Source organism: Netta rufina (genome assembly GCF_964035555.1).
Source record: "Netta rufina genome assembly, chromosome: 19".
NCBI lineage: Eukaryota > Metazoa > Chordata > Aves > Anseriformes > Anatidae > Netta > Netta rufina.
The window spans coordinates 377,536-401,811 of record NC_140143.1 but is presented as its reverse complement, the minus strand read 5'-3'; the positions used below and the strand labels follow the sequence as shown (position 1 = coordinate 401,811).

Sequence of the window (24,276 nt, the reverse complement as noted above, 5' to 3'; positions counted from 1 at the left end):
CGCCTTCCCTGGAGGATTTACACCCAGGCAGCATTTATTCCTATTTTATTTCATTTTGGCAATCAGTAGTTTAGAGGAACCTGAGGGAGCAAACTGCATCACCTGGTCATCCAGCCAGACCCCCAGCAGGCCTGCAGCCCTGTGCACCGCAGCTGGCCCAGCCCCAAGGACAGCCCCAAGGCACAGGAGCACCTCGGTGGGGGAACATCAGCACAGGGAGCAGCAGGGGGGTAACTGCTGCTCTCCTCCTGCAAGCCCCCCTGCCTGGTGGCAGGCTGGGGGGAGCAGAGGAGGCACATCTGCCCCAGAGAGCCCTTACAGAGGGGTGTCTGGGGCAGCAGCCACCCAGTGCCACCACAGGAGACCCAGCAGGCTGGAACAAGGGTGGAGCAGAGCAGGGTGCAGAGGCTGTGGTTTCCATCTCCTGCACAGGGCTGTGGTTTCCATCTCCAGTTTGCTCCCAACGTGCCATCAGGCTCTTGCAATCATGTTCAGAATGATCTGGGATGAGGAACCAAATGCTGTGAACAGTGCCTGGCCCCACTGCTCCTAACCCAGGGGAACGATTCCCCTTTCCAAGCCCTGCAGGTGACAGCCAGGCCCCGTGCAGCAGTCCTGCGCTGCCCCTCGAGGCAGGGGAAGCCCCCATCACCACCAGCCTCCCTCCTGGCCCACAAGGCTGAGCTGTGCTCAGGACAGCGAAAGATGCTGGCTGCAGGGGACGGGGGCTCCTCACCTGTGTGAGGATGTAGGTGTCCTCCGACAGCTTCTCGATGATGTCAAAATGATCCACACTGGCAAGATCCAGCAGGGAGACAGCCCAGCCGGCTGAGCGCAGGGCCTGCGGGGAGACAGCACAGGGCAGCGCGCCCTGCTCAGGGCCCGGAGCGCAGCAGGAGCGATGGTTCATTGAGGACTAACGTCCTCCCCTGCTGACAGCAGCCACCACCCCAGCCGCAGAAGGTTCACAGAGAGAGAATATGTCTGAGCAGGACAGCCCGGGCAGCATCCCCGGGGAGCTGGGCGAGGCGCTGCGGGGCTCACCTGGCTGTACTCCTGCGACTGCCTGCGGAACTCCGGGGAGTCGTGCTGGGCCACGGCCACCAGCACCTCGCAGGCCGCAGGCACTGCCTGCGTGACACACAGCATGGGGCTGTTCCTCTGGGCCACCTCCCTGGGGAGGAAACGTAGTGGCAGCCAACTCCAAGTAGCCTCTCACTCCAAGAGGGGGCCCCTGTGTGCACCCCATGCCCTCGGCAGAGGCTGCAGGCCCTGAGCCGAGGCTGGCAGAGCTCTGCAGGAGGGCAGCGCGGGCTGCACGGCTCTGCTGCTTGCCCAGGGGCTGCCCTGGCCGAAGCCACGCACACACAGGCGGCCTGGGCCCCTTCCCAAGCCCATCCCTGTGGCAGGCGGCCTCACCGGCTCATGTTCAGTGCGTCGTTCACGTAGGTGTGCAGAATGGGCTCCAGGTCATACACGCCGCTCACCAGGACAGCTCCTGCAGGCACAGATGGGGGGGGTGAGCGGCCCCGCAGCTCAGCCTCCTCACGCCCAAGTCCCAGGCCTCCAAAGGGCAGAGGAAGACCTTGGCTCTTGGCAGCGCTGCTGACCCCAGGGCAGCTTGCCCAGGAGCCCGGGTTCTTGTCCCCCCAGCACCCACGGACTGCCCCCATTGAGTCAGGTCATCCCCCTCAGCTTTCCAGACTGCAGAACTGGCTGCCTCTGGCAGCTGGTACAGGCAGCAGAGAGGGCCGTGTCCAGCTGCAGACACCAGCTCAGCTGCAGCCCTGCCCTGGGCAGACTTTCTGCCCAGGCCCCTCCTCACCAGCAGACTGGCAAAGTTCCCTGCAGGGAGCAGCCCCCACTGCCACGTGTCCTTGGGCCTTGGCAGCTCAGAGCCAAGCAGCTGGGTCAGGAAAGCAGGAGATGCCCCGGTGCAGCCCCCTGGTGCTGAGCACCAGCCTTCCAGAGCAGGGGGAGCAGAGGTCTCTGGACACTACCTCGAATATCAGGAACCACTCCAAACTCCGTCCAGTCTGTGCACAGCACCATAGCTGCCAGGTGAGCCCCTGCCGAGTGTCCACACAAGTAAATTCCCCTAAAGAGAAGGAGCCATGAGCAAACACGGGAAGGAACAGCACAGCACGTGCTGCTTGGGGACATCCCAGGCAGAGTGGAGGCAGCAGCACAGCCCCAAAGGCTGCAGCATGGCCACGGTTCCCAGCACATCAAATAACCCCTTCTGCAGTGACAAAGGAGCGTGGACGGGTGCTGCCCAGCACTCAGCCTGGGGCACTGAGGTTTTATTACAGCTCAGGGCTTGTTTACCCCATCCCATTGCTGCTGCAGCCACCTCCGAGCACCGAACCACCCAGGGAGTGATGTGGGCTCACTGCCTGAAGGGGCTGCAGGAGCAGGGGACGGGGACACGGAGCCGTGCGCTGCCCACCTGATCCCGGAGTACTGCTTCGCCAGGAAGGCGAGGCTGCGCCGCACCTGCAGCACCATTGCGTCCATGTGGCCTGGGCAGAGAGCAGGGTCAGGAGGGCACCGGGCCAGCGAGGGGCGTCCCGGCCACAGCGGGACAGCGCCTACCTTTGGGAGCTGTGTCGTAACCCACCGCCACCACCGCGACGCCCCGTGCCACCAGCGCCGGGGCTGCGAAACCCGAGGCGTCCTTACTGGGGGGAACAGAAGCTGGCCACGCCGCGGGGACAGGCGTCCTGCGGGGCTGCCTGGGGGCACCCACGGGTCCGGGGCACCCGCGGCGAGCCCCAGCGGGACACCGCTCACCGGAGAAGAAGAGGTAAAAGCAGGGCCGGCAGCTCCCTCCGCAAGGGAGCCCTCACCGAGGGGCCGCCTTACCTCAGGGACTGCCAGTAGCCACCGTGGATGTAGACGAAGGCGGGGAAGGCTGCGTGGGACAGCACGGCACGGGACAGGGCACGGGACAGAGCACGGGACAGAGCACGGCATGGGACAGGTGAGCAGCGGGCAGCCCCCTCCGGCCCCGCCGCCCCCCGGCCCCCACCTACTCTCGGAGGGCTCCTCGGGGAGGTAGAGGTCGAGCCTCTCGCCGTCCTGCTCCCCGTACGGGACGTGCAGCGATGTCCGGGTGCTGGCCCGCGCCCGCTGCGTTCCTGCGGGCCGGGGGCAGGCTCAGCGCCGGGACCGGGCGGCCGCCGCCCCCTCGGGGCCCGGCGTCCCCGGTGTCCCCGTCGGTGTCCCGGTGCCGCCGCTCACCTGCGGTCACCGCCTCGATGTGGGCCCGCACCGCGGCGTCCCCGCGCAGGCGGCGGGCCCAGCGGCTGGGGGAGTACTGCTGCTGCAGCTCCTGCGGGAACGCGCGGCGGCTGCGGGGGCTGCGGGGACCGGGCCGGCGGCACCGGCACCGGCACCGGCGCCACCGCCACCGCCCGCCCGCCCGCCCCGCTACCTCCGCCGCCATGTGCTGCCACCGCCCCCGGCCCATGCCGCCGCCGCCGCCTCAGCCGAGCCGAGCAGAGCCGTGCCGAGCCGAGCCGTCACCGTGCGGTGCCGAGCCCAGCGGGGCCGTTCCGGGTCGGGCCGTGCCGTGCCCGCCCGCTGTCATTGGCTGCCGGGGCCGCCCGGGGTCGGGCTGTACCGTGCCGGACCCGCCCCGGGGCCGTTGCCCGCCGGGGTCGAGGTCGGGGCCGGGGCCGCGCCGTGGCCGCCAGGGGCCGTTCGGGGCCGCTCCGTGCCCGCCCCTCGGCCCCGCCCCCCAATGGGCCCCGCCCACCCCGTTCGGCCCCGCCCCGCTCCGGGCCGGCCCATCCGAACTCTCCCGCCTGCGCCGCCATTGGCCGGGCGCGCTGCCAGCCCTGCCCGGATTGGCCGGCGGGCGGCTCGCGGGCGCGGGGCCGCGTCCGGTTGGGCGCGCGGCGGGACCCGGCGGGAGTGCGGCGGGAGCGCGGGAGAACGGAGCGGGGAGCGCGGAACACGGAGCACGGAACACGGACCATGAGCTGCCTCACGGTGCCCGGTGTCCACCCCGGCTCGCCCGGCCGGCCCCGCGGCCAGATCCAGGTGCGGCGGGGCGGCGACGCCCGGTCCCGGTCGGTTACCGGGGGCCCGATCGGTACCGGGAGGGCGCGGGGGCTGCGCGGGGCGATGGCGGGGCGGGGGGCGGGGCGGTGCCCCCGAGGGGCCGGGGCTCTGCGGGGCCGGGGCCGGTGCCCCGCTGACCGGCTGGCTCTGCCCGCAGGTGATCTTCGGGCCGATGTTCTCCGGGAAGAGGTACGGCCGGGACCGGGGGGGGGGGTGGGGGCAGGGAGCGGGGCCGTGCGGGGCCGCTGACCGGTGGTGTCCCGCAGCACGGAGCTGATGCGGCGGGTGCGGCGGTTCCAGCTCGCCCAGTACCGCTGCCTGCTGGTGAAGTACGCCAAGGACACGCGCTACGGCACCGCCGGCCTCTCCACGCACGACCGGTGAGTCCCCGCGGCCCTGGGACCCCCCCGCGGCCCGGCCGCCCGGCTCACCGGCCCCTTCCCACAGGAACACCATGGAGGCGCTCCCCGCCTGCCTCCTCAGGGACGTGTACCAGGAGGCGCTGGGCGCCACGGTCATCGGCATCGACGAGGGCCAGTTCGTAAGTGCTTGGCGGGGAAGCCCGGGGTGCTCTGCGCTCTGCCGGGACGCCCCGTGAAGGAGGTCAGAACCCTCGGCTTTATGCTCGGACACCTTAGGGCGGTTTGATCCTGCTCCACGATATTCACTGCAGTCAATCCCTTCCCTCTCCTCAGTCCCACAGGCTGAGGACAGGGGCCCTCCGTTTCAGGGGCTCTCATTTCCTCATGTGCAGCATGGCTCTCGTTTTCCTTGCGGCCCGTGCTGTGCCTGGGCATGTACTGCTGGATCTGGAGCGAAGTGCTGCCCCTTCCTCCTGAACCTGCTGTTTCTGTGCCTCCTGTAGTTCCCAGACATCGTGGATTTCTGTGAGATGATGGCTAATGCTGGGAAAACGGTCATTGTTGCTGCTCTCGATGGAACTTTCCAGAGAAAGGTAAAGCATGTCTTCCAGTACAGTAGCTGTACTGGGAGCCTCGTGGAACTCAACCAACAGAACCGCCCCTGTCTTGGCACAGGCGTTTGGGAGCATCCTGAACCTGGTCCCGCTGGCTGAGAGCGTGGTGAAGCTGAACGCTGTGTGCATGGAGTGCTACCGAGAGGCCTCCTACACAAAGAGGCTAGGAGCGGAGAGGGAGGTGAGTTCCCTTGGAACTGAAAATCCTTCACTAGTTCTGTCTTGCTAGCCCTGCTGGTCTAGAAGGGATCTCCTCGGGTGAGGTGGGCCCTGCAGAGTCCCTCCTCCCGTTTCCTTGCCAGGTGGAGGTGATCGGGGGCGCAGACAAATACCACTCCGTCTGCCGAGCCTGCTACTTCCGAAAGCACCCTCAGCAGCTGGGGTCAGACAACAAAGAGAACGTGCCCGTGGGGGCGAAGCAGCTGGATGTGCCTGCTGTCCGAAAGATCTTCGCTTCCTGATTGCTGGGCTTCGGCGGGGGGGTGGGGGTGGGGGAACGAGGGAAGAAGCCGAATGCTGTGGCTCCCAGACTTCAGATCCGGCTTCCCCTGCTTTTAGCAAAACTGTAAAGGGTCCCAGCTCTGCCTGCCAAACCAGGCTGCGGGGCTTCTGCTCCAGGTGCCAGGATCAGCTGGAGCTGATGCCAGGGGGAGCTGACGACAGAGTCTGACTGTACGGGAGTTCCTTTCTCAGAGCACGGAAAAGAGTTTTAATGTCTGATGCTGCCACACAAGCAGGTACTGGAAAGCTGCCGCGCCGGGCTGCAGGGCACTGGTAGCTCGTCACAGCCGTGGTCTCGCCTGCACCCAGCGTGCATTCAGCCTGGTGGCTGGGTGGCTTGCAGTGAACACAACCAGTTCTTTCTCTCCTGTGCTGTTGCTAAATTCCAGGTTTCTTAAGACAATGTGCAGTAACTTAGTATCCGAAACCCATTTTCTTTTTAATGTAGTCTGGGGAGATGACCCTTTCCTTGCCATGGAGCCGTGGCACAACTTCAGCTGACACAGCAGCAGCCTGGCCCTCAGCAGCCTCTTAACGACGGTGTGCAGCCTGCTGTTAACTTGCTGGAGGTGTCTTGCAAGTTTTTTAAAATAGAAGAGGGGAGAAGGAGGGCTTGATTTGACTGCCTGACTCCTAGGCTCTTTCTAGCCTTTGAAGTTATAAAGTGCGGAGTCTAGTAATAGTCTGCATGTTAAAACAGACTCCTTTTGAAATACACCACTTCAGGAAGAGTCACCTCTCTAAAATCAGGACTTTCTGCTCAAGTGCTGCCACTTCACAATGCTTAGTTATCTGTGAAGGGTTTGGAGGCTCAGGACTGAATTTGTAAAGGATTGGGCTACAGTTACTGTTAAAACGCAGCTACCTGGAAAAGGGTCTCTGCTTTGAGTAAATGGTTCTTGACTCTAGATCCCATATCCAGCTCCCTCCTGAGCCTTCCAAAAATTTGAGCCTGCTTCCTTTGCTGTAACATAACTGGAGGATCTTCTTCTTTCTTCTCCCCTTTGCTTGACTCAACTTCTGGAAGGGGTTTCTCTTTTTTTTCTTTTTTTTTTAACTTCTCATAAAAGTGCTTTTTTAAGTCAGAATCCTCAAGCTCCAAGTGGCGGGATTCTGGTCAGGCTGATTAGGTCAGATCTCCGTGCTCAAACCGACTCCTTTCTCCAGTGCTTGTTTACTTACACACTAGTGAGGAGGAGGCGCCCGCCAAGATAGTTTTGAGAGTTGCCTGCAATCTCTTTGCTCTGCATTCCTTGAAGCAATTACAGCTTTAGTATTCACAAGCACTTCACTGCCAGGCCTGGGCTTTCCCCTGAAGGACGAGGGGAGGCAGTAGTACTACTGTTCTGGGTTAATAAATAACTTGAAACTGCCCACGTGTGTCTTCCTGGAGTGGCCTGGTACGCAGGTTCCTGCAGTTTGCAGCCTGTGCAGAACGAGCGCTCAGAGCAGCAGCGTGTTGGCCGGCCGGTCACGGGTGCTGCAGGAGCTGCCTGCTCACACTGCTAAGCTGTCCATGAGGAGCAGGACTTGCTAAAAATAGGCGCTGAGCACAGTGTTTGTGGAGCAGCAGGCGGCTGGCTTCCACGGCTTCCCCTCCTGGAACCCCCAGCCAGGACTCCTGGGGCCGAGGGGAAGAACCTGGTTCTGCTTCCTCAGAGAAGAAACGCAGGTGGCGGCTAGGTGAAAAAGTTTATTCCATCTCTACAGTGACAAACAAAGGCATGTTTGAATATCAGCCCCAGCAGCTACAGCTCGCATACCCCACACCGCTGCTGGGAACAGCTTCACAACAGGCACAGCAGCAAACAACCTGAGACAAGCCAGCCCGCCAGGCCCAGCACAAAGGCACGGTGTGGCCCCAGCTCGAGGACAGCAGCTGCCGAGCAGAGTGTGGCTCAGAGCAGCACGCGGGACACAGGGGGACAGCCTCGTGTCAGCAGGGAAGGTGCTGTAGGGGGACCTTCCCTGGCAGCACCTGGACCTGTGACAAGACCGGGGCCGCGGCCCTCCTGCGATCCCAACACCCACCGCTCCCACAGATCCTAAAAAATTTCATCTGAGCGCCAGCTGCTGTCGTGCGGGCTCTGGGGAAGGCACAGCACAAGGGTGCATATTCAGAAGATGGGACTTTGGCATCAAGCTCAGCCGGCAGCAGCCGAGGGAGGGGAGGAAGGCACGCGAACCCAGTGGCAGGCAGGAGCTGAACCGTGTCACACGGCTGTGCTGGGGACGTGAGGCTCGCTACAGCAGTGAAAGGTGGCACTTAAAGGACTGCAGCCGGCAGTGCCAGGAGGGGCGTGGGCCGTGCTTGCCACCGCTTCCCCAGAGGGGCAACAGCAGGGCTGCAGCTCGGCCGGCCCCCGCGCACCAAACCCACCCGAGGAGCTCGCTGCGCGCAGCGGGTCCTGCGCGGCACCTGCCCATCACCGCTGCACGGCGGGGAGCTCTCAGCGCCGCAAGCGCCAGGCCCTCTCCTCTGCCCCAACACCAAAGCCTGGTGGCTTCCACGCGAAGCAGCTGCCACCCTCCTGCCCCCTTCCCCGTTCAAGTTGCAGGTCCCTTCCTTCCCACCCCAGAGAAAATTGCACTTGTACAGCCGTCCCCACCGGACCGCCCGGCGCAGGGCTCAGTACACCGGCGGCGGCTGGTAACCCTCCGTGGCTTCCGCGGTCTGGGTGAAGGGCGGCTGCTGGTAGCTGTCGTGGCTGATGTTGGGGTAACTGGAGTAGGGAGTCGAAACCTCCGGCGTGGGGTCGACGTAGCTGTGAGCAAAGTCCTCCACCCCCATCTTGTATCGCTTGTAAGCAAAGGCGATCAGGAGGCCCTGGAGAGCAGGGGGCTGTCAGAGCCAGGCGCCCGGGCAGAGGGCAGCCCAGGCAGCAGGGCCAGGGGCTGCTGCCCAGACCCTGCCGGCAGGGATCACCCCGGGATCCCCGCGGGGGTCACTCACCCACGAGAAGATGGAGAAGAAGCTGAAGGTGATAACGGCACGGGCCGAGTCAGCCCCGATAAGCACGTCCTGGGCCTGCGTCCAGGACCACTGGTTGGTCAGAAAGCAGAAGCCGACGAACCAGAGGAACGTCCAGAGGCCTGCGGGAGGAAGCCAGCGTGAGTGGCGGGGGCCGCGTCCCCCTGGTCCCCCCGGGTCCCCGGCCGCAGGCAGCGCAGCACGGCTGGGTCCTGCTTGCCGCCAGCCGCCACTGAGGTGGGCTGGAGGCAGCGGAGGTGCACGGCCCAGCACAGGTGCCTGCACCCAGCTCCACAGAGGAGCTCGGGCTGGCAACGCGTGGCCTGCAGGCAGCGTGCCAGGAGCAGCTCCCTCTGCCAGGCACCGAGCGGCAGCCACGTCACGGGACGCGGGCGGCCATTGCGGGAGGCACGGCCCTGCCCCGGGGCGCCCGTACCCGAGAAGCCGAGGTCTGCCAGCACCAGGTACTTGCGGTCGGTGGCGTTGCTGATCTGGGGGAAGTAGACGTCCACCACGAAGAAGAAGATGCAGGCCAGGAAGGCAAGGACGCCGATGCCGATGCCGTAGCGGCAGGCGTCCTCGTTGTGGTTGAAGATGCAGAAGAGCTCGCGGGAGCTGGACTGGTTGGTGTAGCCCTCCCCGACCAGGCAGGAGAACACGATCAGGGCGAAGACCTGCGGGGGGCGGCGGGACCCCCGTCAGCGGGGAGAGGGGAGGGGAGGGGAGGGGAGGCGGGCAGGGCGCGGGGAAGGAAGGGGAAGGGGAAGGGACGGGAAGGGAAGGGGAAGGGGAAGGCCGTGCCGTGCCGTGCCGTGCCGTGCCGGGCCAGGCCGTGCCGGGCCGATCCGGGCCGCGCCGCCCCCCGCCGCCCCCCGCCGCCCCCCGGCCCCGACTCACCGCGCTGGCGATCCGCGCCAGGACCTGCGGCTGCTGCACGAAGCGGCCCGGGTCGAAGGCGCCGCCGGCCTTGGCCGCCCCGTAGGCGCCGCCGCCGCCCTCCATCGCTCCGCCGCCGCCCGCTGCTCCTGCGCGGCGCCGCCCCGGGGGGGGCCGGGCCGGGCGCTCCCAGCTGCTGCGAGCCCGCCCCGACGGGACGGGGCCGCCCCGGGGCGGGGGGAGCGGGGCCGCGGGGGGGGCTCCCGGGGGCCGGCGGGGTCGGTCCCGAGCGAGCGCCGCGAGACGGGGGGGACGCGGCCCCGGGGGCGCCCACGCCGCGCGAACCGGCCCCGCGCCCACGGCTCCTGCCGAGCGCTACCGAGGGGGGCTCAGCACCGGGAGCCGCCGCTGCGCTGCGGGACCGGGCTCGGCGCCCACGCGAGCCGCCGCCGGGACACCCGGACGGGTCTGCGACGGCTGCGGGTACCGGAGGGGCGCTCCCGTAGGTCCCGGGGGGATCGCGGGAGGGGGGCGGCTCCCACCGGGGGGCGCGGGGGGCCCGGGCACCGCCGGCACCGCCTCCGGCCCCGAGCCTTTGTCTGCACGGGGCGGGGAGGGAAGGGAACGGGACGGGAAGGGAGGGGACGGGACGGGACGGGGAAGGGAGGGGCCGCCGCCTGCCGAGCCCCTCTCTCCCCGCTTTCCCCTCGGCCGCGCTGCCGGGAGGGGGTCGGGGTCTCTGCCCCAGCCCCCGGCTCGGGACGGGGCTGCGGGTTCCGGGGCTGCCGCCGCCGCCGGGGCCGCTGCGGGCTCCCAGCGGATGCTCAGCACTGCGGGCGGGACCCGGCCCCGCTGCCAGGAGCAGCAGCCCCGCTTTCTTCCGCACGAAGCCTCCTCCTCCCTCCTCCCTCCCTTCCTTCCTGCCCTCGCTGCAGCTCTCCCTGGGCCGTGGCGGCTCTGGCTGAGCCCCGGCTGAGCCCCGCGGTCCCTCGGCTCCGTCCCGCGGCCAGGCGGCACCCGGCGCGCCCCGGACGAGCCGCGGGAGCGGGGGCGAGGAGCGGGGGGCGAGGAGCAGGGGGACGAGGAGCAGGGGGACGAGGAGCAGGGGACGAGGAGCAGGGGTCCGTGGGTGGGCGGCACGGGGCCGGGCTGACATCCTCCGCTTGCTGTGGCAGGACGGCGTGAGAGAGGCCGTGGTTGCTGTGGAGGCTGCTCGGCCCCAGCAGGATGTCCCAGCCGCCCCCCTTCACCCTCCACATCTCTGAGGACACCGAGAGCGACAAGTGAGTGCCTGCTTTGCTCTTCCACTCCCCGAGCCCTGCCCTCGCTAACCCTCAGTCTGTGGGATCATGTGGGATCCTGTGGGATCCTGCAGCCTTGGCTGGGGGATGCAGCACGGCCCAGCTGCTGGGCAGCACCACCCGGCTTTGGGCTGGTGCTGGGGGCTTTTCCAGGACACCATCCCCAGAGCCAGGCTGGTGGTTTGAGCTTTGTGTCCCCGCAGCCAGGAGCTGAGCCCGGACAATGAAGGAGCCATGCACACCTCCTTCCGCGAGCTCATCCAGGAGCAGAGCAGCTTGGCAGAGGCGGGCACAGAGCTGGAGCTGCAGGAGAGGGGCAGAGGTAAAGCACGGCAGTCGCAGCAGGGGGTAGGATGGGGACAGCGTGTGTACCCGGGGCTGCCTCCTGCCTGCAGTCCCAGCTGGGGCTCACACCGCTGCCACAGACAGAGCACTCGTGGCACCGGGCTGCACCAGCCTTTGGGGACACAGAGGAGCATCCCCAGGGATGGGGTGCTGCAGGGAGGGCATATGCCGGGGTGGGCACCCAGCCTCTGGGCCCTGAGCACCCCAGCTCTCACCGCCCACATCCTGCCCCCATCCCCAGGCCACCCGGCCCACCTGGCCCCCCCGGACACCTCTGCCTCTGCCTGGCTGGAGCCTGGGCAGGGCGAGCAGCACCCGGGCGACTCCGCCACCCTGCGCATCCTCGCCAGCATGCCCAGCCGCACCATCGGTGAGTGCCGCCTGCCCTTCTGCCCCCCCCTGGAGCCACCCTTGCCCGAGCTACACCAGGCTGGGAGCTCTCCCACCTGCTGCAAGCATGCCCTGCTCTCCCTGCGGCCGCCCACCCCAGTGTCCTGCTGCCACCCGCAGGGCGCAGCCGCGGGGCCATCATCTCCCAGTACTACAACCGCACGGCGCGGCTGCGGCGCCGGAGCAGCCGCCCGTCCCTGCAGCAGCTCAGCCGCACGGCGCGGCCCAGCCTGCGGCAGTACGACCTGGAGAGCGACCCGGCCCGCGCCACGCTGGAAGGTGAGAGCTCCCATTGGGGTGGGGGCAGGCAGAGCCGGGCATCGTCCCCGCACCAGGGCTCGGGACGGGCGTGTCGCACCCCGGCCAGCCGTGTCCTACCGAGCCCTTTGTGCCCCCAGACAAGCGGAGCCTGCTGGCAAAGGAGCTGCTGAGCCTCTCGCCCAGCCAGCGCAGCCACATGCTGCTCTCGCTGCCCCTCTGCCTGGCGGAGAAGCGCGCCCTCCGGTAGGTCCCCCCGGCAGCCTCCTGCGGGTCCCGCAGACAGAGCCACCCCCTGACACCCCCCCTTTGCCGGGCAGGCGGGAGCTGAACGAGCAGAGGAGCCCCCTGGGGCTGCGCCCCCACCCCACAGCCGCCCCGTCTCCCTGCGGGTGGTGCAAGGACTACATCACTCTCGTAAGTCTGAAGCGCAGCGGCTGGCACAGCCGGAGCAGGCGGGTGGTGGGGGCTCTGCTGCCGCGGGGACCCCGGCGCCCTCACCAGGCTCCCTTTCCGCAGGGCTGCCGGCACCTCTGGTACAGGCTCCTCGCGCTGCTCCCCGCTGCACAGCCCTGGCACTATGCCCTGAAGCAGATCAGCGGCCGCTTTGGCTCCAGTGTCCTCTCCTACTTCCTCTTCCTCAAGACGCTCCTCATGTTCAACATTTTCTCACTCCTCATCCTCCTGGTCTTCGTAGTGGCCCTGCAGGCTGCGTATCCCCCTGCCAAGGCCAACCAGCAGCCCTTCACTGGCTTTGAGCTCCTCACAGGAGCGGTAAGCACCTCCAGAGCATCACTGCCTGTGCCTCCCTGGACCCCCCAGCACTGTGGGTGCGAAGGAGGGTGCCCGATGCTGCCCCGGGCTCTGTGCCCCTGCAGGCTGGTGCAGCCCCGTGCCAGGCTGGGAGCCGTGGGCACCCCTGAGGTCACCATGGGCCTTGTTGTGCACTTTCCCACAGGGCTACTTCACCCACTCGCTGCTGTACTACGGCTACTACAGCAACATCACCCTCAATGACCCCTCTGCCTCCAGCCTCAGTGGCAGCGTGGTCCCCTCAGCACCCCCCCGGCTCCCCTACAACATGCCGCTGGCCTACCTGTTCACCATTGGGGTCTCCTTCTTTGCCACCTGCATCCTGCTGGTGTACAGGTGAGTCGGCAGCGCCTCAGCCCTGCTGGCCGTACCCTGGCCGCCCAGCCCTGAGCCCTGCCGCCACCCCTTGCCCCTCTGCTGCAGCATGTACCACTCCTTTGGGGAGAGCTACCGTGTGGGCAGCTCTGCGGGGGACCTGGCCATCAAAGTCTTCTGTGCCTGGGACTTCAAGGTGCTCCAGAGGCGCTCGGTGAAGCTACAGTGTGAGAACATCTGCACCCAGCTGAAGGTGAGGAGCTGGGCTGGAGCTCAGTCCGTGCGCGCTCTGCACCCCGTGGTGGGAAGGTGAAGGCGTGCACAGGAGCCAGCCCAAGCCACGGGGCTCAGCTCCCCGCTGCCCACTGCACGGGGGGTCTTGCAGCAACACGTGCACCTTCTCGGACCTGGAACATGTTCTCAGCTGCCCCAGGCTGCTCAGCAGCTCCGCTGGCACTGCTGTCTTCCAGGAGCTGCTGGCCGAGCGGCGGTCCCGCTCCTGCCCCCTGAGCCTCTGCCAGCGGCTGGGGCACGTCGCTGTCCTTCTCCTGGCCTGGGTCCTTTCACTGGGCACGGTGCTGGGCTGCGTGGTGGCCGTGCACTACCTCTTGGAGCACATGCATGCGGTAAGCGCAGCCCCCGCACCGCGCTGCAGCTCTGCAGGCCTGGGCAGGGCTCTCCAGGCTGACCTGGGGGCAGCGCAGCCGGAGGAGGCAGGGGCAGCCCTGCGGCACCTCCACGGCCGGCACAGCGAGCCCCAGGGCGCGGGGCTGCAGGCGGTCGGGCTCACCCAGGCGCCTGCTTGCCAGGTTCAGCAGGAGCACCGAGCCCTGGCGGGCAGCACGTGGCAGTGGGAAGGCATCCTGCTGGTCCTGCCCCTCACCGTGTCGCTCCTCAACACGCTGATGCCCCATCTCTACAACTTGCTGGCGCTATGTGAGAGGCAGGATTCCCCGGCAGTGGAGGTCTACGTGGCCATCTGCAGGTAGGCTGCCTGGGGACGGGGCAGGGGAGCCCCCCAGCCACTGGCTCGCTGTGGGGAGAGGCCCTGGGGCCGGGGGACCCCCATACGTGGGGTTCAGCCCCTCTGCCTAGGGCTCAGGGCCTCCTGTCCCCGCTGCTGCTCTCCAGGAACCTCCTGCTGAAGATGCTGGTCCTCGGCCTGCTCTGCTACCACTGGCTCAGCCGGAAAGTTGTCTGCTCCGACGAGGAGGTTGGCGCTGGCCAGCGATGTGGGGCAATGTGGGGCCGGGCTCTGCCGAGCTGAGCTGGCAGGGGATGTGCCACCCGGGCTGCCCCTGGCCCAGGGAGCATGGAGCAAAGCCAAGGCTGCCGTGCCAGCACCGTCAGGGGTCTGGCAGCACGGGGCCTGCTGGGCAGCACTGCTGGTGGGGAGGGGGCAGTCAGCCGGGTGGGGACACCCCAAAGCTGGGGCATGTGGGAGAGGAAGAGGTCACCCAGCCCTTCACAGCCCATGGGGGAGCCGTGGCAGGGGAGAAACCTCCCCATCTGCCTCGTGCCACCCGTGTTTGTCTCCCCAGTGCTGGGAGACGTGTGTCGGGCAGGACCTGTACCGCTTCATGGTGATGGACTTTGTGTTCACCCTGCTGGACACCATCTTTGGGGAGCTGGTCTTCAGGTAACATGCCCTGGGAGGGGTCCCCCCAGCACAGCCCCGCTCTCCTGCTGGGGCAGCTCTGCAGCCACCAGAAAGAGAAGACCGGGTGCCCGGCTTCTTGCAGCGGCTGTCAGAGCAGAGCTCCTCTCGTTTCCCAGGCTGATCTCAGAGAAGAGACTGAAGAGTAAGCAGAGGCCTGAGTTTGACATTGCCCGAAACGTGCTGGAGCTGATCTACGGGCAGACCCTGACCTGGTGAGACATCTTCAGCCTGATGTGGCTCGTCCGCTGCTGGCAAATGCCACTCGGTGCTGATACTGCCTGCGAGCCCTGCAGCACACAGAGACCCCCCCGGCCAACACGGGAAGGACAAGGGAAAGGAAGCAGCAGCCTGGCAGACCGTGGTCACAGCGCTTGGTGCTGGCACGGTGCAGCCACACGCACACACTAGGAGGTCTGGCTGTGGCAGGACGGGTGAAAGCCATCAGTGGAGTGTCCTGGTGCCAGCCCAGTGTCACCTGCCCAGCTGGTGCCCTCCAGAGCTCTGGAGGAGGAGCAGGTCCTGGTGCACGTGCAGCCCCTCGTTTGTCCAAACCATAACAGCACTCTCTGCTCAGGGCTCCCCTCTGCAGCCCCCAGCCTCACACCACCCTGCACGATTCCCAGCCAGAGGAGGAGGTCCAGATGTGTGCTGCTGTGTGGCAGCACAGCTGACAGACACGCAGGCTGTAAATGCACCGGGGGTCAGTGAACCCTCAGGTGCTCCCAGCCCCGACCTGCAAGATGAGCCCCCAGGCACAGGCTGTGCAGCAAACCCAGCGCAGGGACGGGGTGCCCACTCACTGCTTTATGAAAGCCAAACTGCAGCTGGCACTGCTGTCCTGCTCCTCTCATGGCTCCGAGCACCGTTAGCTCCCGTGGGGCTCAGTCCCATCTCCCTCTTCCAGGCTGGGTGTTCTCTTCGCACCGCTCCTGCCAGCTGTGCAGGTGCTGAAGCTGCTGCTGCTCTTCTACATCAAAAAGGTGCGTGCTACCCCGCTGCTCCTGCTGCAGCCTCACCATGGGCAGTGCTGCAGCACACAGTGAGCAGCATCGTCCTCACGTGAGGGCAGAAGTGTTGCTGGGGTCCCCCAGCTCAGGTGGCTGCTGGACGGGGGGACAGGAGGGCGCAGCCACCCTGCGTTTGCTCCTGGGGTCTCTTGGGAGGCAGCAGCACACAGCTCTCTGCTCCTTGTCCCCAGACCAGTCTGATGCAGAACTGCCAGGCCCCCAGCAAGCCCTGGCAAGCTTCTCGTATGAGCACTGTGTTCATCACCCTGCTCTGCTTCCCATCCTTCCTGGGCGCTGCCATCTTCATCTCCTACATCATCTGGTCGTGAGTACCTGCCAGACCGCAGGGCACAGAGAGCCCGACACCCTGCACAGGGCTGTGAGGTGGTGTCCCCAGCTGCGGGCACTGCCCCAGGCAGGGAATTGCTGCCCTCTGCCAGTCACCGCATGTGGCGTGGCAGCCGCTGCTGTGTGCCTGCTTCTCCCACCCAGCCATTCCCAGATGCTCCTCAGTGCTGGGCAAGGCGATGGGGACCCCCCCTGCTGGGAGCAGGGCAAGGCTTGGCCCCTGGAGGGCTGTAAGCTCGCCCCGAGGGCCAGGACAGTGCCCTAGAACCCAACAATCCCCCGCTCAACAGCATCCAACTGACCCCACTGCTCTGTCCACTCAGCGTGAAGCCGTCAGAAACCTGTGGCCCCTTCCAGGGGCTGGAAACCATCTACAAGTCCGTGAACGTCTGGGCAAAGTTGATGGAGAAGTCCAGCCCCAACATCACCTGGCTGACCTGGATCCAGCAGTACCTGGTGGAGAACACCTTCTTCCTCTTCTTCCTGTCGGGGGTGCTGCTGTGAGTATGGGGAGAACCCGAGGCTGAAACCCACACCCACACTCTGTGGGTCCCCCTGTCACTGCCGTGGCCCTGGCAGCTGGGGTGTCCCTCCTGGCCCGGGGCAGGGGCACAGCATCCCAGCCCCAGGGACGTGTCGGTGCCACCATCCCCATCGAGCCTGTCGTTGCAGAGCCATGACCTACTGCCACATCCAGGTGGTGAGAGGCCAGCGGAGGATCATCTGCCTGCTGAAGGAGCAGATTGCAAAGGTGCGTGAGCTCTGCCTGCTGCCCTGCGGGCTCTGAGCCCCCGTCCCTGCAGCCCCCAGCCCCGGGGCAGCTGGATCTGGGTGCCAGCCCTACCCCTGCTGCTGCCTCCAAGCTGCAGGAGCACAGCCCACAGGGCTGCTCACTGCGGCATCTCTGCTCTTGCAGGAGGGAGAAGATAAAATATTTCTCATTCAGAAGCTTCACTCCATTTACAAGCAGAAAGAGGAATGTGCCTGAGTCCCAGGTAAGGCCCAGAAAAGGGGGACAGGCAGCTGTCAGGGTGCCAGGGGTCATCAGGATGGGGGGCTACCCCCTTCCCTGACCCTCAGCGTCTCACAGAGACCGTCCCTCCGTCTCTCCCCGCAGTGTCACAGTCCCCAGGAAGGAGCGAGACAGACCAGGACCACTCCCTGCCAGAGCCTGGATCCGCGGCCACCTGGAGCCACCGCAGCACGGCCCTGGAACCGGCGGGGCCTGGCGGGCCGGGGACGCTTTCTCTCCACTGGCCTGCAGTGGCCAAGGAGTGACTTGGACTCGCCACCCAGCAGCTCCCCGGGGATGCTGCGGCACAGGGCTGGGGGCACTGCCCCCAGGGACACGGCAGGACCGGGGCCAGGACCGGGGCCAGCACCAGGGACAGAACCGGGGCCAGCACCAGGGACAGAACCAGGGCCAGGACCAGGGACAGGGGCGGGGCAGGAGCGGAGCCCTGTGTCCGGGGGCACAGCTCCCCGCGGGCCGTGCAGCGGAGCCCTGTTGTAAACAGCTCTGCTCCTGGCCGGCTGCCGGCAGCTTCTGGAACGCGGACCGAGGATTTGTGCCCCGGGACGGGGAGCAGCGGCCTCCAGCCCCCCGCACAGCGCGGCCGCCGCCGTCCCGGTGAGCGGCCCAGGGGCCGCCGCGGCGCTGCCCGGGCCGTGGGGGGGTTGGGGGGGGGTTGGGGGTTGGGTTCCGTGCCCAGCAGCCATTAAAGCCGCTCCCGCAGCTCGTCGTGGGCGCCTCAGCTCCGTGGGGGCGGCAGCTCGGGCTCGGGGGGCTGCCGGCAGCCCGGGGGACGGGCGCCCGCTGCCGGCCGCGGCCCGGTCCCGGTCCCGGTCCCGGAGGGTTGGGCCACGGCGGCCGCGGCTCGGCCCCGCTCCTCCCCCGCAGCCCGAGGCGGAGCCGGGACCGCGCCCGGGATCCGGGGCAGAGCCGAGCCGCGGCCATCCCGAGAACGGAACGGGCCGAAGGGGGCCGGGGGGGGCAGGGCGCGGAGGGTCTCGCTGTGATGGCGGCCGGGCTGCTGTACCTCGGCGGGGACAGGTAGGGGGCACCGGGGGGGCACCGGGGGGGCACCGGGAGGGCCGCGGGGGCCGGGACTGGAACCGGAAGAAGAGCGCGGGGGGCACCGGGGAGGCCGCGCGGGGGGGAGCCAGGAACCGGGGGGCGCTGGGACGAGCCCGGGAACGGGCCGGGGAGGCTGGGATGGGGGGGGAGACCGGGAACGGGTCGGGGGCACCGGGAGGCCGGGAGCGGCCGTGGCTGGGCCTGGGGCAGGCCGCAGCCGTCGCGGCCCCCGCTCAGGCGCTGTCGTTCCTTGGGCAGGTCGGGGGCTCGCATCGGCACCGGGGACCGTGTGTGCGGGTACCGGGGCAGCACCGCGACGGCACCGGCACCGGGACTCGGGCGGCCCGTCCCCAGCCTAGAGGCGCAGCGCTGCGGCCTCGCCCGCCCCCCCCCCGCGGCCCTGCAGCAGCCCCTCGACGGCGGCACAGCGGCCGGGCGGGCAGCCCCCGGCCATCGGCAACGGCCCCGCGGCTCAGGGCCTGGAGATGGCCTCCGAGTACGTCCAAAGGAACCGCGGCACCTCGGTGCCCTTCACGGCCCAGCCCAAGCTGCGCCTGAGGGTGGGTGGCCTGGAGGGGACGTTGTACGAGGGGCAGGATGATCTGCTGCGGTGGTGCCAGGCGCTCTACCTGCCACAGCCCACCCAGATGGTCGTGGTGGGCACGGTGGATGACGTGCCCTGCCTGGCCACGGGGCAGCAGCTCCTCATCCTCGTCGCGGAGAGCAGCGAGGTGTATGCCTACGAGGAGGAGACGCTGCACAAGGTGGCCCGGAGCCTCCCCGAGTTCTTGGAGATAGGGCTGCAGCTCCTGGGGAAGGAGGTGTACCGCTGCGGAGAGCTCATAGTGCCGCTGGTAAGCTGGGCTGGTGGGGAAGGAATCTTCTTGCCTTGGAAAGATTCAGCCTGAGTTTGCTGGTGTGCTGGGGTCTGCCGTGCCATTGATCCCACATGCTTCGGTCCCTAACAGCTCCCTGATTGTTCTTCCAACAGGATGAGGAGGAGCGGGACAAAGACCCAACAATCCAGCAGATCAGACAGAATGTCAATGAATTCATTAAGAAAGGGGAGGAAGAGTTCCATAGTCTGCTGGAGCTACTGGACAGCGAGCCTGCTGTTGCTTGTTGAAACTGTGTGGGGGACAGGGAGATACGGGGAAACGTACTTCCAAATCTTGGTGTTGTAAAATTGCATTTTTTAAATGCTTCAGTGATGTCAAACTGTATTTTAAGGGATAGTTTTTTGGGAGCAACTCTGGAAGTGAGTTCCAGAAGCTTTGTATTGATTTAAGCATTTAAAAAGTGTGTGGCTTTTGATGTGTTCTGCTTTATCTATGTTAAGAGCTTGACAAATGGCTTGGCATGCTGAGATGCCAGCCAGATTTCAGGCCTGCTAAGAGGTGCTGCTCCAGCCTCCCCATCTGGTAACTGGTGACAGAGCAAAGAGAGGCTTCAAGAATTACCTCATGTTGGCTGACAAAGTTTGTAATAAACAGTGAAGCTGAACCCGTCCTTGTCTCAGGACAGGCGACTCCAGCAGAGCCAGGGCTGTGCCTCTGTCCTGGAGGCAGCACGCTCCCTCGTTTGACGCCCCCCTGCTCAGGGTTGGAGTGGGTTTTGAGCCTTGCCCACGCTCCGGACGCCCGCTGTGCCTACGGCTGGGGCAGACCTGCGGCTCCCCACGGGGCTGTGTCTGCCACTGGGGGTGGGGGCAGGGCCTGCAGCTGTGTGGGCAGCAGCTGATTGCAGGGTGTGGTGTTATCTCTTCAAAACACCTTGGCAGGGCCATAGGTCAGGCGGCTTGAGGACATCGTTGTTTTGTGGAGATCTCCACAGCGCATGTGGGGCACGAGCGGCTGGGGCCCCTACCACTTGTGTGACCAGTTTGCCTTGGCTCTGTGCCCATGCTAACAACTTGTTGGCATTTTGTGTGTCACGGGTGCCAGGGGAGCGGCTAGCCCATAGGAGTGACCTCAGGGGGACACCCCGAGGCATCCCCACTATCCGGGAAGGCTCGTTAGCTCACGTTCAGTTGTCTCTGTCTCTCCTGGGCAGCCCCCCCCCCCCTTCCTCGCTTTCCGTGCTGCTGGCACCCACTCCCCTGGCCACTGCGCTGCAGCCTCTGAAAGGCTCCGTGCCCCTGAGGAGCCCCATGACAGCACCCACCCTGCCGGCAGTGGGGGCCAAGGTCTCTGGCCCCAGCGAGCCCCCACGCGGGGCACTGGTGGGGCTGAGCCCTCCGGCTCCCCACGCCCAGGGCTCCAGCACGATGGCGCGGTGGGCGCTGGCCGCCTGTCCCCATGCGGAAGCTCTGAGCTCTGAGGTTTGAGTTTCGTTTCTGGAGAAATGAAAGTGGAAGCAAGCGTCTTGCTCCTCCCTCACACAGCTCTGCCCTCACGCTCCAGCAGTGCAGTACATTTGTAAAAGCTGCTGTGCCGGCAGCAGGGTGCGAAGCACCAGGTTCGAGCAAACGCCGGTGGGATTCCTCAGGCTGGGACTGGGGTAGGAGTGCTTGCACCAAGCGCTGGTGGCAGTGCGGGGAACTGGGCGTCTTCGTTACGACAGCATACCCTGCGCTGTTCTGTGGCTCAAGAGCTTGAAGGCAGCACAGACTCCAAGGATTCTTTGCTTCTGCCAGGTACGTGCTGTCGCTTGTAAGTAAGCTGTCTGCTTCCCCTGCAGACAGGCCCCTCGGGAGCAGGAACCCATCCCCAAACCCTCCCAGGGAAGCCCTCCTGGGCTTACAGCTGAAGGTGGAGGAATGCCAAGGCAGCCTCCCCAGCGTGAAACTTGCTCAGCCTGGGGCTGCAGCAGCTCTGCTGATGGCTTGCTGTCGGGGAAGGTGCCCTCAGGTGTCTGCTCCGGCTGGGAGCAGCCCCGGGACCCCCAGCCACGCACCGCATGGCGCTGCCCAAGCAAGCAGCCGGCACCGCGGCCGCTGCCCGGTGTCCCCAGGGGCACAGGTGCAGGAGCTGGCCAGCCTCAGGGGGGTGACCCAACCTCCTGCCCTTCCAGCACAGCACCGTTCTGCGGGCTGTTTTCCTGGAGCCCTGCGGACCAAGACACAACCGCTGCAGTACCAGGCGACGTGTCCCCGATGGACTTTGTGCACCAAAACCAGGTGTGTGAGCACTGCCCCTTCTCCCCAGGAGGCCAGGAGAGACGCTCTCCCGTGTAGTATCTTGGCCGGCAGGTACCGGTGCTGCCATCTTCAGATGCTGAGGGACATCCCAAGCCCATGCAGTGCCTGGTGCGTGGCATTGCCTCTGGCGCACCCAAGCCTCTGCGGTGCTGGGCCTGGCTTCCCGTGCCATTGGGCACGCCGAGGGGCTGGGCCCCCGCCTGTGTCCTGCAGTGCACACCAGTCCCTGGGGCAGGCAGCAAATACGCACGGTGCAGCCACCAGCCCGTGGCAAGCTCTGCTCCCACGCCTGCCCGCAGCTCGGAGCCACACTCCTCGCCGTGCCACACCACCAAGCCTCCTCTTCCTCCACAGGGCCCTGGCTGTGCTGCAGTGCAGGACACTCGGAGGTAAGGCTGAGCCTCGCCTCCCCTCTCCCCGCTCGCCAGCAGCCACCCCCAGCCCGGCCATGCCCCAGGGGGATGAGTGCTCGCCCCGCAGCCCGGAGCACCCCGGCACTGCTGCCACTCGCTCCTCTGTGCTTCTGCAGGATGCTGGCAGAGCAAGAGGAGCAGCGTAAAAGCCAGTTACAGATGAGTGGGAATCTCTTCATCAAGCAGTTCTTTAAGTTGCTGACTCAGAAGAAGCTGGCTGAAGACATCAAAAAACACTACATAGAAAAGGTCAGCGCTGCCACCCCTGTCCTCCCCACCCATCCATGGCCAGCCGCCGCGATGCTGCAGGTCCCAGCTCCTCCGGCAGGAGCCCCAGGCCAGAGGCACTGCTGCTGGTTTGAGCAGGGAGCTGGTGCCCAGAGTGGAGAAGCTGCTTGGAGCACGGGCAGGCAGGGAGGGGCAGCAGGGGGCGGGGGGCTGGGGGCCGGGCAGGCTGGCACGGGGGCTCTGCAGCCACGGTCCAGGCACAGCTCAGTGCCGGGGTCTCTGCTCGCCAACAGGTGCTGCACGCGGTGTTCTTCTTCGGAAGGGTGCACAAGAGGGTGGTGAACCCCGTTGACTTCCTAGGGCCCAAGATTTGCCAGAGCCTGCAGGCGAAGTTCCCCAGGCCGTTTGAACAGTACAGCACCCACCTCCCCAGCCTGACGCCCTACTCCATCCTGCTGCAGTTTGTGAGTATCCCCACACGTGCACGGCTCCGGAGGTGGCTCCCTTGGAGCTGGGCGTTCAGTCCCAGGGCTGGGACAGGACGGGCGGTGGGACAAACCCAGCACGGCCACAGGGAGGCCCAGGGAACGACCCTCCCAGGATGGGCAGGGCAAGGGCTCTGCCGCTGGGAGAGAAGCTCCTCCGGGCGGTGACATTTCCACCTGTTTGTGCAGCTGCTGCCCCAAACCCTGCACCCTGACCTCGGCTGGCCACTCACTGGCTTTGTTGGGCACTGCTTTGTCTATTTAGCGGCTGGGCCATTTCCCTCAAAACAGCAGCCTTACACACCTCCAGCAGCATTTAGCCTTCACAACAATCTCTTTTGCCAACGGTGCCAATCCTGCTCCAAAGGCAGGCTGCCACTAGGCAGCATTTCAACAGACAGACACACTCATGGCCAAAGCCAACCCAACCTCCTTACTGCTTCTCTGAATGTCCCCGTTTTGTTAAGTCAGAGCCCTTCTTGTAGAAGTTTCTCTCTCAGACTTTGCAGTCACCATGAGCTGCACTGACCAGCTGGTGCTGAACGGACTCAGGGGAACGGCCAATTTCTGAGTTTGTCTTTAAACCCCACGCTCATCCCCTTCTCTTGCAGAGTATTGTTTCCTGGGAAATGAAAGAGACAGGGAGGGGTCTGTACAAAGAGCTGTGTCTATTCCCAGGGCACTGAAGTAGCGGGCTGCAGCACCCAAGAGCAAATGGAGTCTTTCTTGCGTGACTTTAACGAAACTCTGCAAGAAGAATTGGAGCAAGAAGCCAACCTGAAGCCCAGTGAGTTCGTCTTCAGAGCTGCAGTTGTTTCTTTCAGCATCTACAGAGACCCCAAGGATGGAGCAGCCACCCCTCTCTTCTATGGAGCGTCCCTGTCCTGCAGCGGGCTGCTGGAGAGGAAGATCATGATTGCCGTCCTGTGCATACAGACGTGGCACAAGGCGGTGGCGTTCGCGGTGCACCACGGGGAGCACGACCTGGCCATTGTGTTCCCTGATGGGGTACAGTCCCGGGCCTTCTACTATATGCACGGAGCCTTCGTGGAAAAGCAGCCCTGCGTGAAATGCAGGAAGATGTTCAAGGTTGACTTCAGGCCACCCGCAGGCAGTGCCAGGGAAAATTCCCGATGGCCATACGGAAACTGTGCCGAGAACGAGAGCCTGAGCAAGCTGCTGCAGGGCGTCCCGGGGCTGCAGGAGAGGGTTGTCTCCACACACACTCCCCCCCAGCCAAACACCTACCAGGCCATTGAGCAAGAATTTGCAGACATCATAGAAAACAGTTTTAGAAATCACCTTGTCCAGTTGCTTCAGAAAAGACAATTTTTTTCTCACCTTCCTCTGCAATTCTTTTGAGCCCAGGTGAGCGCTGGAGGCAGCCGCAGGCTGGTACCTGCTGCAGCTCACGAGACAACCCCAACTGCAGCCCCCTGGCAGCTCTGCCTGCCCCCACCCATGAGCACCCATGGGCCCCCACCTTTGCACAGGCTCCCCTGGGCCACCTTGCTGCGCTCTGGCTGGCGCAGGGCACGCGAGGCCACAGCAGTAAGAGTGCTTCCTGCATGCAGCCCCAGCCCCACTGACCCGAAAACTATGACTGCTCTTGCAGAAAGGACCGGCACAGCCCCAGCAGGAGGGCAGGAAAGCCTTCTCACCCTGCCTTTACGTTGCTTCCAAACCCAGGCTACGTGCTCACAGCAGCAGAGTCTGGACAGGACACAGAAGAGGCAAAAGCGCAGCCTCTGCGTGGCACGAGGCAGCCCAGCTCCATGTCTGCAAACTGCCCAGCGATGGGGTACCCGTTGGTTGCTTGCTAGATGCAGCAGCACAGGGCGCTGCTTTCAGTCTGTGGAAATGAAGATGTGTCATTTTAAATTATGCACCCGATGATTTGCAACAGAGACCATTCATTTGTGAAGCCTCCTCCTTTCGCCTCTGTGTAGATCCAGACTGTCGCGCTCTCAGGCACAGGAGCTGCATCCTCCTCGTGACACAAGCAGCCAGCAGGGCCTGCGCACGCAGCACGCCCTCAGCCAGGCTTTGCTCACAGGGGCTCGAAGCCTGGAGCAGGCAGGAGGAAGGGGCAGCTTGCCCCGGTG

General features: G+C 65.7%; 5 protein-coding genes across 7 annotated transcripts; 3 read left to right on the top strand and 2 right to left on the bottom strand.

Annotated features, from left to right (window-relative positions):
- Positions 1 to 63: 63 nt before the first annotated feature.
- On the bottom strand, positions 64 to 3,717 carry AFMID (arylformamidase). Its single transcript, XM_084298300.1, has 11 exons — positions 3,437 to 3,717; positions 3,244 to 3,334; positions 3,036 to 3,140; positions 2,866 to 2,914; positions 2,596 to 2,681; positions 2,450 to 2,522; positions 2,001 to 2,098; positions 1,420 to 1,498; positions 1,045 to 1,174; positions 737 to 841; positions 64 to 501 (listed from the first exon to the last, which is right to left on the bottom strand). Exons 1-11 carry the CDS (start codon positions 3,470 to 3,472, stop codon positions 472 to 474), a joined length of 882 nt encoding a protein of 293 aa, XP_084154426.1. The 5' UTR covers positions 3,473 to 3,717; the 3' UTR covers positions 64 to 471.
- A 264-nt stretch (positions 3,718 to 3,981) lies between these two features.
- Positions 3,982 to 5,505, top strand: TK1 (thymidine kinase 1; the record flags this gene model as incomplete). Its single annotated transcript, XM_084298522.1, has 7 exons — positions 3,982 to 4,047; positions 4,226 to 4,257; positions 4,335 to 4,448; positions 4,516 to 4,609; positions 4,934 to 5,023; positions 5,106 to 5,225; positions 5,347 to 5,505. The coding sequence occupies 7 exons, from the start codon at positions 3,982 to 3,984 to the stop codon at positions 5,503 to 5,505; spliced, it is 675 nt and encodes a 224-aa protein (XP_084154648.1).
- Positions 5,506 to 7,218: 1,713 nt separating this feature from the next.
- On the bottom strand, positions 7,219 to 9,573 carry SYNGR2 (synaptogyrin 2). The gene is made up of 4 exons (XM_084298670.1): positions 9,414 to 9,573; positions 8,953 to 9,190; positions 8,499 to 8,638; positions 7,219 to 8,372 (listed from the first exon to the last, which is right to left on the bottom strand). Exons 1-4 carry the CDS (start codon positions 9,516 to 9,518, stop codon positions 8,175 to 8,177), a joined length of 681 nt encoding a protein of 226 aa, XP_084154796.1. The 5' UTR covers positions 9,519 to 9,573; the 3' UTR covers positions 7,219 to 8,174.
- On the top strand, positions 9,565 to 18,395 carry TMC6 (transmembrane channel like 6). 2 transcript variants are annotated; one of them, XM_084298667.1, is made up of 22 exons: positions 9,565 to 9,875; positions 10,568 to 10,675; positions 10,897 to 11,015; positions 11,280 to 11,408; positions 11,549 to 11,707; positions 11,827 to 11,932; positions 12,007 to 12,103; positions 12,206 to 12,460; positions 12,645 to 12,835; positions 12,923 to 13,067; positions 13,285 to 13,440; positions 13,624 to 13,799; positions 13,946 to 14,027; positions 14,356 to 14,453; positions 14,591 to 14,686; positions 15,379 to 15,454; positions 15,673 to 15,806; positions 16,153 to 16,329; positions 16,502 to 16,580; positions 16,746 to 16,824; positions 16,947 to 17,459; positions 18,165 to 18,395. In XM_084298667.1, the coding sequence occupies exons 2-20, from the start codon at positions 10,620 to 10,622 to the stop codon at positions 16,815 to 16,817; spliced, it is 2,403 nt and encodes an 800-aa protein (XP_084154793.1). In that variant the 5' UTR covers positions 9,565 to 9,875; positions 10,568 to 10,619; the 3' UTR covers positions 16,818 to 16,824; positions 16,947 to 17,459; positions 18,165 to 18,395. The 2 variants fall into 2 exon arrangements, with proteins under 2 accessions (XP_084154793.1, XP_084154792.1); XM_084298666.1 differs by having other exon boundaries at positions 9,565 to 9,894.
- A 651-nt stretch (positions 18,396 to 19,046) lies between these two features.
- LOC311216967 (uncharacterized protein) lies at positions 19,047 to 24,232 on the top strand. Of its 2 annotated transcripts, XM_084298669.1 has the most exons (6): positions 19,047 to 20,541; positions 20,919 to 21,024; positions 21,400 to 21,434; positions 21,575 to 21,707; positions 21,980 to 22,150; positions 22,850 to 24,232. In XM_084298669.1, the coding sequence occupies exons 2-6, from the start codon at positions 21,001 to 21,003 to the stop codon at positions 23,531 to 23,533; spliced, it is 1,047 nt and encodes a 348-aa protein (XP_084154795.1). In that variant the 5' UTR covers positions 19,047 to 20,541; positions 20,919 to 21,000; the 3' UTR covers positions 23,534 to 24,232. The 2 variants fall into 2 exon arrangements, with proteins under 2 accessions (XP_084154795.1, XP_084154794.1); XM_084298668.1 differs by having other exon boundaries at positions 19,047 to 21,024.
- The last annotated feature ends 44 nt before the right edge of the window (positions 24,233 to 24,276 follow it).

Coding starts and splice junctions, on each gene's coding strand:
- AFMID (XM_084298300.1), bottom strand. CDS start 3,472: ATGGGCCGGGGGCGGTGGCAGCACATGGCGGCGGAG. Junction 2,915..3,035: donor CCCCGAGGAGCCCTCCGAGA/GTAGGTGGGGGC, acceptor TGTCCCACGCAG/CCTTCCCCGCCTTCGTCTAC. Junction 1,499..2,000: donor AGTGGTTCCTGATATTCGAG/GTAGTGTCCAGA, acceptor CTGTGCCTGCAG/GAGCTGTCCTGGTGAGCGGC.
- SYNGR2 (XM_084298670.1), bottom strand. CDS start 9,518: ATGGAGGGCGGCGGCGGCGCCTACGGGGCGGCCAAGGCCGGCGGCGCC. Junction 8,639..8,952: donor GGCAGACCTCGGCTTCTCGG/GTACGGGCGCCC, acceptor TTCCTCCCGCAG/GCCTCTGGACGTTCCTCTGG. Junction 8,373..8,498: donor TCTTCTCCATCTTCTCGTGG/GTGAGTGACCCC, acceptor CCTGCTCTCCAG/GGCCTCCTGATCGCCTTTGC.
- TMC6 (XM_084298667.1), top strand. CDS start 10,620: ATGTCCCAGCCGCCCCCCTTCACCCTCCACATCTCTGAGGACACCGAG. Junction 12,461..12,644: donor TTGAGCTCCTCACAGGAGCG/GTAAGCACCTCC, acceptor ACTTTCCCACAG/GGCTACTTCACCCACTCGCT. Junction 14,687..15,378: donor TACGGGCAGACCCTGACCTG/GTGAGACATCTT, acceptor TCCCTCTTCCAG/GCTGGGTGTTCTCTTCGCAC.
- LOC311216967 (XM_084298668.1), top strand. CDS start 20,665: ATGCCAAGGCAGCCTCCCCAGCGTGAAACTTGCTCAGCCTGGGGCTGC. Junction 21,708..21,979: donor AAAAACACTACATAGAAAAG/GTCAGCGCTGCC, acceptor GCTCGCCAACAG/GTGCTGCACGCGGTGTTCTT. Junction 22,151..22,849: donor ACTCCATCCTGCTGCAGTTT/GTGAGTATCCCC, acceptor GTCTATTCCCAG/GGCACTGAAGTAGCGGGCTG.